General features: G+C 42.9%; 1 protein-coding gene across 1 annotated transcript in view; it reads right to left on the bottom strand.

Moving 5' to 3' along the window:
- Positions 1 to 7,786: 7,786 nt before the first annotated feature.
- Positions 7,787 to 11,090, bottom strand: part of pdgfd (platelet derived growth factor d) — a gene marked incomplete at its 5' end in the record, with an annotated part of 44,588 nt that continues 41,284 nt past the window's right edge. The window contains one exon of the mRNA XM_035385646.1: positions 7,787 to 10,696. Within this exon, the coding sequence (XP_035241537.1) occupies positions 10,568 to 10,696 (129 nt within the window). The remainder of the gene's footprint in view (positions 10,697 to 11,090) is intronic.

Raw genomic sequence — 11,090 nt, 5'->3', positions numbered from 1 at the left:
ATACAAGGTTTTTTGCTGTCTGTTCCCTATGTACATTTACACCAAACTATAAAAATAAAACAAAGTTTGCCATATGCAGTGTACAATGCAATTTCTTGTTCTCATTTTAGAAATATCCTTTAACATATTGCCTCCAAATTTATGAGGTTTATCCAAACCATACAAACATTGAGGCTGGATCTTGCTTAATAGGATCAGCTAAACTATCAAAACTGCTTTTGACACACAAAATCAATTCAAAAATGACTTTAAAATTCTTCTTTTTGGTACTTCAGATCATTTTGGGGTTATAGAATTAGTATTTCAATAATACTTTAAAAGTACTTTCCACACTTTTTTTAACAGTGTATGACATAATATTTGAGGAGTTACAATTCAGGAGTTGTCATTAAGAAGGCACATTAAGCTTTTAAACACTTTCGAAACCAAACCGAAGGAATGTTCAGTAATGGGAGCAGCTGAAGGAGCTACATGGTCACTTTAGAGCCACAAAGCTTGGATGTTTGGAGGTATGCTTGTGGAAACCACTCAATTAGCTCCTCGATCGATAAGATGGAAGCGGACAGATGAACACAATGCGGTGAGCGGAGTTCTCTCTCCGCCGCGAAGGTTACCTGCCCCGGCTGCTCCGCTGAATGAATCCCACTGCGTGCGAGTGACATTTCAAACAGCGATGTGCATTAGGGAATCTAAACTTTCCTCCTCTCTCCCTTCTCCCTGGCATTCATTTCTCCAGGTCAATGGACTTGAAGCCCTTTTGCCCTTTCTCTGATTTTAATCTTAAAGGTGGGAAATTTGCACTTTCAAAGGTACCAGGAAGTGTCACCATTTGTCTGAAGCGTGCACTTCCAATTTAATCTGCCTAAGAGCTCTGGTGCCTGTGACGTTAGCACACTGCAGTACTTAACCGGAGCAGCTTGATTTTGAGGTTTCCCTTGAGGGGTGGATTAGAGAAGGGCCATCCACTGTGAATTAGCAATACAAAATAATTCTGTGTGTATATGTATTTTTTATATAGGGTGAACTGCGTTAATGGTTGTATCTGTCAAGTCCTCTGCAGTAGAGTTCACAGTTCCTGAGCCAGTTTTACTTCCTGCATTTGCATTCACAGTATGCAGATATGCTTATGTGGAGGTACGCACGAGCGCCGCTGATGGTTTTCCTGCATTAGCAAATGTGAGTGGCGGAGAGAAGCAGGGTGGTGAGAGACTGAAGGTAATTCCCCTACAACTGGAGCAGATTGCCTCTCCAAGGCTCTGGCTCAGTAATTGGCCAGCCACTTGCTGAACATTACTGTATCTCTCTAAACGATTGGTTTTGTGCGCTTCCTGAATCTTCCCCTTCATCTGGCACTTTCACTGCAAATAATTATTTTTTTTCCTGGTGGTGCAGGTACGAGGTAGCAAAGATTAGACCACCGCTGTGGCCACAGCAGTCATTTTGTTTCTGGAGACTTAAAGAATGTCAGCATTTTTGGTTCACAGGAATGGCTGATAAAAAAAGAGCAGCATAAAGAAATGTAGCTACTCAATTCTGTGTAATTTTAGTCATCTAAATTTGTGGAAAGGGCAAAAAACTACTAACACAGTTAAATACTGGAGAATATGGTAGTGCTATAGGCCTGTAGATCTGTAGTGGGGGAAAGACTGGCTCATGGGTAGCTAAACCAGAAGGTGGAGTCACTTCCGATTCAGTATGGCGTGTGGGTGGCACACTGATAGGCCTAGAGCGGCAAGTAGACATTCCAAATTGGGAAAAAATGTTAATGTGTAAAAAAAAAAAACATAATGACAGCGATAACATTGTTGATAGTTCCTGTAAATGGTGACTGTTGTCGGGCTACTCTGAGCTTTTCTTTGATAAATAAAGAAAGGAACTATGAGCCCCAGGAAAGGTGTGTGGTAATATTTGGCAGAATCACACACACACACACACACACACACACACACATTTATTTATGAAGTTGTGGTGGGGGTGAGGGGTTTTGTTTTCTTGAATAACTGCTCTTTATGCATTTCAAGTGGCCTTTCATTTGTATTGATGTTGTGTGCCTTTGTTAGAATGGACTCTCCAATGTGGCATCTTGGGAAATCAAGTCTTTTTGCTGAGATTCTTACTCATGCGAGTGACAACTGTGTTTATGGTCACCTCTACAGCATTTAATAGTTTTAACACTCCTCCTGTTGGACAGCATTGTAGCATCTGGAGGATAGCTTGCAATATGTCTCTGCAATAGTGGTACATTCTGATGCATTTTTAACCAAATACTTGACCTGAATTTTCTAGGCATCCATGTTTCTTTTTCCTGTTGCCTATTTAGTAAGTGTTGTGAACATGAAATTCACATATGATCGATTACACCAAGTCCAGACAAGCATTTGCATATACTGTACATGCATGTAATGAGAATGAGGTTGGTTTCAGGGTACAGTGTGGCAGACTGCAGTCCCTAAGGGAGGGGCCAAGCTTATGACTGAATGGTACAGGCTTATGAGGAGGTATATGTCACATACCTGCCAGGCAAAACACACATCAGAAAGTACTCACTTATTTTTAAAAATGTGTTTGCGGCTGCCGTGGGCTGGTTTCTGAACAGCCTGTTCTGTTTCTGACCGCCTCTGGAACAGACTGGTTATTGGAGCCCACATTTAGAAGATTTTTGCACATTCAGTTTCTCTCCGCGTTTTGTTGTCTCCTGTTTTTCTCATTTCGGCAGACATTTTAAAAAATGGCGCACCAGCTCCATTGGCGTGGACACCCCCACAGTCTCCCTGGAGCGCCGCAGGGGGCAGGATTCCCCGTGCCAGAATTTCAGGAAAAATCCAGATCCGGGAAAATAAATACTCTCAAAAATAAACCGGGAGGGCAGAGGGTTAGGATTCCTGTGGCTTTTGTGAGCCGTAAGCGCAAAACCAGAACTATGGAAACAGCTGCCACATTTCTGCTGCCAGTTGGACTTGAATAAATACGGTGGCTTAATAGAAGGGCAATTCAAATCCTGTTAGTTTTATTAAGCCTCGTATTAGACAACTTATGCTGTATATATTTTTGAGACATTAACTAATTAAGCGGCTTGGCTTTTACTGAAGTAATTTGGGTAAATTATCTTGTTTAAGTGTGTAGTGATCTAGCAGCTCTGTTCTTTAACCTCTGCACCATATTGGTACTTCTTTTCCAGTAAATTTGAATGTCCAAATTTGCATGCATGCATACGTTTCACAAGAGATGGTGTGCATCTTACTGTCAATTTTACGTTGCATATCTCAGTGAAATATTATATAATTTTCAGTCTTTTTTCACTTGGCCTGTGCATCTAGCACCAAATACATAATGCCTAATTTGCCTCTCCTTCAACGTACGTGAGAAGAATTTGACTTTGCTGCGTAATCTGAGGCCAACGTAGCGAAGCGCATTGATTCTCCTCAGCCGGTCACGGCTGTAAAATTCCCACCCTTTTATCATACAACGCTCGCATCTCCTCTTCCACAGCGAACCCCAGAAAATATCAGAGGAATAGTGTGTCTGGCCCCGTGCATGCATTATGGTGGAGTCCTTTTCCCCCGTGAGAATATGGAATTAGCTCAACTAAACGAGTTCATACAGGCAGGGAGGAAAGAAAAGGGAAAGGGGAATGAGGGCAAGAAGGCATGTGACCTGAGTATTCGCCAGTTCACTCCGCCTCTTGCTGAGCTCTGAGAGCACTGTTTATGTTGTTTATGTGAAGCGGTGTCTTTTACAGGTATATCACCTCATGCTGTAACTACTGTGGCTTTGGTTTATGCTTGATAGTACGTTTCAGAGCCAGGAATTTTTGATGTGGGTTCAAACCAGAGCCGCCACCATAACTAATCATCACCTAATCATATTTATGCTTCCCTGCTTCCAAGAAAAGCAGAGCAGTGAGTCGCGGTGACCTACGTGTTGTTACATGTTTCATCATTTGAGATGAATTTTGTTACGTTTCTGAGTACTGATAGGCAATGGACAAGCAATCCTCTATTCAGCAACATCCGCAATTAAGCCTCAGATTAAAGCTATTTAACAGGGCCATATTGACGAGGTGCTCAGAAATGGACTATTTGGGAAAAGCCCAAACAATACATTGCGTCATTGGAGGAAGTGATGCCGTCCGCGGTTATACAAGTCTCTCATTTTTTATTTCCTGTGTCTCACAAGATTCAGGTTTCCCAAAACAACCCCATGCAGCACTTAGTGGCCAGGCAGCCATGGAAAGCTGAGTCATAGTCATCCAGCAGTTTATTTGTTTTAAGTTTTGAGGGGCTTTGGATAATGGGTATTCAATTAAGAACAAGGGCCATATCAGACTAAAGCTGTTGAATTTACTTGTATTTATTTTTGAAGCGATGGAACACGACCAAATTCAAAATAGAAAATGTGTGGGAGTGCTGCAGTAATTAGTGGGGAGCAACCTTGGCATTCTGTGTTCATGGTAGTCTACAGGAAAGCGCTCTTTGTGCAGTGGCTGCCAATGGGAGGAGTGTGATGGTGGAGGCCATGAATCACCCAGAATGACAACGTCATAAAATGTAGCGGAAAGTGGGTTTGCGTGCCCTGAAGGCCAGGCTGCTCATAGCTCGAGACGGGTGAACTGGAACAATTGCACTCTGGAGAAGGCAGCGGATCTTAGACTGGACGTGTCTGTCAGCCCTCAGTCAGGGCGTGTGCTCTGAACAGCAGCAGGCGTGGGGCACGACACTAGAGCAGGGCTTGCAAGTCAGACGGTTGCGGGTTCAAGTCTCAGATGCACCACTGCTCCCGTACCCTTTAGCGAAGCACATGGCCTCGCTCAGTTCCTAAAATGGCCTGCGCTATGAGGATTTACTGGAAGCCATTCCAGGTGAATTACTTGCGCCGCTGTCCTGAAGTCTGGCTTTTGGATCTGGCATCCTGGGGTGAGCCATCTTCTCTGACCCCCAAAGTTTTACGGATGGTCTACGTGTGCGTGAGTGCCGTGCAGATCTGCGGTGTCTGATGGGTGAATAATGAAGTTGCTCTGTCAGGTAATGGCATGCTGGCTGAGTGCCATCATGCTCGGGCAACTGGAAAGAATCCTGTGCTTGTTCAGAGCTCTTCCATGAGGCTGCACTCACTGACGCAGATTACCCTGACCGGGCTCTTTTATCATCTATAGGCTTGTCCAGACTGATTTACATTGCTTTCATTTCAAAACATTTCCAATTCAGACCGCTTGATGTTTCACTGGACCCACCGTGGACCTTTGGTTCTGAGTCCAGTTCTGTGACCATTGCAGCACATTCTGTGGACGAGTGCGTTTTGTGCGCATGAATGTAAATCAGCTGAGACACTGGATTAGATATTTTGTCATGAAGCCAGAAAAGCATTGTCATGTTAGATTTATTATGCTAATTTTATTGAAATTTGTGTGTTTGTTTTTAACAAAAATCATTTAATCCCTTTCATCAAAAACAATCTTTACAACACAAAGGGCCCTAATTAGATGTGTGTGCTTATTTCCATGGTTACATGTATGATGATCCACACATGAAATAAGGGCAGAGATTTTGAGCCTGTCTTCATTTTACAGTGAAACCTCAATTTTACATTTTATGTACACAAACATTTTTAACTACATGTGCATATTATATTTCTCAAAACAACCAGCTGTTTTCTTTAATAAAACACAATAAATAATTTGCTATAAGCATGTCGTTTTTAAGGATTACATATTGGGACTACTGCAGATGTGTTAGTTTTGATAAAATTTCCAACATTTCGTAAAGATTTTGCCCTGCACAGCTTTTCTAAGAGCTATTGTTCATAAAAGTCACAAACAAAAATGAGTGAAGTTGAATCAGTCAGGGTGATGAATGCAGAAATGTCACTTTGACAAAACACAATTACCCAACTTTAGCAACACAAAGGATGTTCACTTAGTGCATCTGAGAAACTTTTTTCTGCTGAACTAGAGGGATTTTCTTATCAGCGGTGGCTCTGAGTGCCAGACAGCTGTATGCTTCTCTGAGCAGTCATCATTTCTGTTCATTTCCCCTCTGGCAAACCACAGGCAACCCCCCCAATGGATTAAACATTTTTCATTACACTGAGGAGTTGATCACATGCATGCACGCGCGCACACACACACACACACACGCACACACACACCTTGTACTCCATGCAGTAGTGTAGCATTCAACTAAATTCATAAGATTCCAGAACTGGGAGTCCTTCCCTGGCCTTTCAGTGGGCGCAGTCATTTTCAGAGAGCACGGAAGGAGGTGAGATCGAAACAAATGTGTTCTTCTCGAAGGAATTTGTCATCGGGATTGAAGAGGAGGCTCTGCGTATGACAGGCTGCAAGGAGCTCCCCTCTCTTTGAATAGAACTGCAGATGGAAACTGTAATCTGAGCAATTTACAGAAATGTCTGAAGCAGCTGTGGATTCGAGAGAAAAGCCTCTTCTGGGATCAAATAGCAAGGAATATCTGAGGAGGGAAGAGGGCTGATATTGTTTTGGAGAGCAATTCGTGGTGCAGTGTGGAGTCAAATGAGGCGTGACATAGAAGCAGTGCTACCGAGTTGTTAAGGAGAGTGGCTGAAAGCTGCAATGCAGTTACAAATGACACGCTCATCCTGGTGCGGATACAGTGGGGTTCTGTTTGGACAACCAAGGCATAGATATTTTATTTACACAATTTGATACAGAACAGATTGATATAAAAAAGAAAAACACAGTAACATATCTCCTGCAATACTTGACAAAATGCCTTTGTGTGAACTGCAGACAAGGAAAACATTCGTTTAAAGGCATCTGACTTTGGCATTCTGTGGGAGGGAACCGGTACTAACAAGTTTTCTCATATGCACTCAATTCTCCATGTAAATATATATACATATATACACTGCACATTGTCATTGTATAGGAGGGGTTACAATTTTGTAGGAACACTGAAAAGCCAGTTAATAAAGTTTCTTTTTTTTTAGAGTCTTAAAATGTGTTTCCTGTCTCAAATGTGCACATCGATACAGTTAAAAAAAATTTTTTTTTACTTCCCTCATCCTGATTAAAACGTATGGCTCCGGCCTGGTTTCAGGCATATCAGTGTTGTGCAGACTTCCCAAATTTCGCCTTGTTCTCTGCCATTTCTCTGCTGAGGCTAGTGTGATCAGAAACAACACAGTCATGATGAGAAGCCCTTTAAGGCCATGCCATCATTCCCATCCCCTCTTTAGTGGGGCATCAGACTGCTGGATGATGGTTTGGGGCGATACACTTTACTCACAGTCCCCTCTCAGCAGTTCTGACCCCCTTTTCACAGGCAGGCTCTTGGGGGTGGGGAGGAGGGGGGGGGGGGGTTCTTGCCTTTCTCATGCCTGTATGGGTTCTCTGTCTCTGTCCTAGGAGTTATGCTGCCATAGTGAACTCCTGACAGGAGTGTGTTGAGCACTCTACTCTCTCTGCTCTCTGTCACCTGGTTTTCTGCCCATAGCTCTTCCCTAACTGTTTTCTTTGTCACCCACTCTCACCAATGGGACAACTTCCCCCTTTCCTGAGTCACCCCAAAGCCTCCAGCCTGCCACCCCAACCGCCACCTTCAAATGCTTCATGCACCCTGTCTGAAACTGATAGACTTTGTGAGCCCACACCTTGAGCCGCCAGAGGAGGACTCCCCCCCCCCCCCCCCCCCCCCACCCCCAATACTCCCCCCCCCACTGAGTCTGGTTTCTCCCCAGGACTCCTCCCACGTGTCTTCAGGGTGCTTTTTCGTCTCACTGTTGCCTCTGGTCGGCATTTTTGGTGGTTTAGACAAGGGTAAACTGTGAAATGCATCGCTACAAATCCTTTGTAAAATGCGCTATACAAATAAAATTGAAAATGATTGATTGGTTTTGTTACAGCGCTCACAGTCCCTCTGCTGCCTCAGACTCAGAGCCTTTTTACATGTAGCTACTGCCTCTACCTGCGCTTCTCAGTGCGCTCACAATGCAAACGCCTGGGCTAATATGGACCTGGAGGGCTCTGCAGCCGCTCTTACGGCTTTCACATGCGCCATTTCAGTTACGGCCTATTCCCCTCCGTCTCCTCATGTGTCAGAAATTTGTTGGTTTTCACAAATTACATCCATTTACTGCCCACAAGATGCATGACCTCAGGGTGTGTGATGTAGTTTCCGCACTGAACTGGGTCCCAACGTGCAAATGTGCTGCAAATATGAAACACAAGGCCAAAAAATGTGTCAAGCTGTGCATGACCATTGAACTGCGTAAAGCAAGGATTCATATCATCATGAGTCATGCTTTGTGCACTCTTTCATGTGTATGGCCAGCACATTGTTGCTGGGTCACATCACAGGGCCGCACTGTAACTCATTTTAAGGAACTGTAAGTTCTAGTTTGTTAATACACAATACGTATTAAACCTAGGAACAAATGCAGTCTGCTAGGAAAACTGTCAGTTTTAGCCGGGCTGTCTGCCCATATGTTGAATATATTAACTCAGGAAGCTATACAATAGTACATAGTTATGTAATTTCACTCAAGCTGTCTTATTGGATTTAGAATTAGAATTCTGTAAATGTTGCTTTCTAGTTAACATTAGCTATAAGCTATAATACTGTAATAATTGTTTTGGCAAAATGTCTTGCAATAAGAGGATCATTTTTCAAAAGTGACCTGCAGAACTTGTCCTGCATTATTTTTATTTGCTATGCTGGGTTCTCAAAATGTTAGCTTGCATTAGCAAACACGAACAGAAAGCTAACAAATGACTGAACTTGTTAGAAGTTGTGCCATTGAATGGAGTCCAAGAAAGGAGTCTTACATATGTGTGCCAGCACTTGCATGTTGGAAACCGTTCAATTCAGAAACAATGTAACATTACTTGACAGCAGCAGACTGATAGCATGTGATAACTATGACACCAAACAAATGTTCCACACCCGTTGGATCTACTGTGAGCAATACATGCTAGAATTACATGGCCTTATGTGAAAGTGAGGCCTGGGTACTTGATCATTTCATTTTCGAAATGGGAAAACTGGTTTCTACAGATTGAGTTGTCTGCTAAACATTTTCGGTGGGGAATGGGGGTAGGGGGAGATCAAAACCAATTAAACATAAAAGAAAGAGGTTACGTTTTCAGCTCATTTGCTGAAAGAATTGGAATTGGCAGTGACATGGTAAAGATGTGGGTATGAAGGTTTTGCTGTTTTATGGTTTTAACTTTTTATTTTTTCATCTAATGCACACAGAAGTCAAGTAGGTATTTTGATGGGTTGTTTGATATTGGCAGTCTTCTTCGGTAGTAAACTTATGCATATGCAGAGGGGGCGGACGGGTCGCCATAATATTTGACTGAGAATCAATTGCAATTTCACAGCTACAGAGAGCCCCATGACAACTAGCTTATTAGGGCTTCTGGGAGAGGGAAAACCGTCTGTAATTTCACTCCCTATAAAGTTTAATCAAAGTATCCCTTTAAAAGGTTTACAATTAACAGCTAACCCTTTTTTCTACAGGTTACTGGACTTTTCTCATTAAGTGTGTTCTTCTTTTGCTTTGGACAGATGCAAAATCATCCTTCCTGGGTGACAGGTCTTCAGGCATAGTGTCTGAATATGGGTACATTTAAGTGCTCAACATTCAGTTGTCTTTTGAGGCTCATCTCACTGTGGTTCCAGATGAGAGGAATATGAGTAAGTGCCTGCTTACGTTTACTGGATTAGATGTTAGACAGAGACGGACCTGTGAGGCTTGAGGGTAGCACCTAACGCCTTCAGAATTTGTAAAAGCGAAACATTTGCTCCAACTCCTCCCTCTGCTCGTAGTGTAGAGTTCCTGAATTTAAACCTTTTTGTAAAAGCTGTGGCCAAAAGTATTGTTTTGGAATAATGTGGATTCAGTCACTATAAAATATACAGTAACTAATGGAACTAAATAAATCGGTTTGTAAAATCTCTCTTTCTGGCAAAACAAACCACAATAAGGGTATGAGGAGATATATATAGGGCTGTCTTTAACTGACATTTAATCTGTCAGAGGGATTGTATGTGGAACTTTGCGGGAAAAGAGAACATTTTTGATCCCATGACCCACAACACCATGAGACTGACTCATTCAAAACAAGGAAAGAAGATGGAAAAATGCAGTAAACAAAAGCACATTATTACAAATTTTAAAAGAAAGTCAAATAAAATCAAATAAATAATACTGTTTTCCTTAGAAAACTGTGTATAGCTTTCTAAGGGAGTTTGCTGTCTTGTTGCTTGATTATTTGTTGAGACTGCATTACTATTTTTGATATATACTGATATAGCATTACTCATTAAGAAAATAATGAAGGTAAACACACACATGCTCACACACTTGCACTCACACGCATACATACAGGTGGATACACACTGACATGTTCAACCTAAACCAGGCAGGTTTAGGGAAAAGTGTGGCTAAAGCTGGGAGAGCAGTAATTCACTTTGCTGAAGAGAGGAAGGGATGGCTCCTGCTGGAAGAGACGAGGGAGAAGCCCTTAAAAAAAAAAAAGGAAAAGACAATACAAAGGTCCTGGGCGCCATCTCCCAGCATGCCCTTCTCATCGCGGGGGTCGGGAGTGGCAAATGCAATCGCAGCGCTCATGGTGTTGGATCTGAATCTCCGCCAGGACCCAGCGCGCTCGGGTTCTCCTCCTGTAGTAACCAGGCTCCGGAGAAAACTTCAGCACCTGGAGGCCGGGGGGGGGGGGGAAGGGATACAGAAACAGGAAGTGGGGAAGAAGAGGGATGGAGAAAGAAAGAAATGGATTCAGTGATAGTGAAGGGAGGGAGAGAGAAAGGAGGTGGAGAGAAAGGAGTGAGGGGGATTGAAGGAGAGGGAAGAGGAGACAGAAGACCTCTGGTTCAGAATTTGAAGTGCATCACAATTGCAACCGGACATTTACAAAAGTGTCACTGATCACATCCCTGGACATCTGCAGCCTCCCACTTTCACACGGGGTATGCTGCAACATTAGTTTCAGGAAACTGGTGAATTACTTTCACTGCTGCCAGACAACACTGTGAGACAGCAATTTGTTTTATTTGCCCAGGACTTAATTGAATTTTTCTCAGTCATGCTTT

Source organism: Anguilla anguilla, chromosome 12 (assembly GCF_013347855.1).
Source record: "Anguilla anguilla isolate fAngAng1 chromosome 12, fAngAng1.pri, whole genome shotgun sequence".
NCBI lineage: Eukaryota > Metazoa > Chordata > Actinopteri > Anguilliformes > Anguillidae > Anguilla > Anguilla anguilla.
Note: the sequence above shows the minus strand (reverse complement) of the source record. Positions and strands in the feature narration are given on the sequence as shown.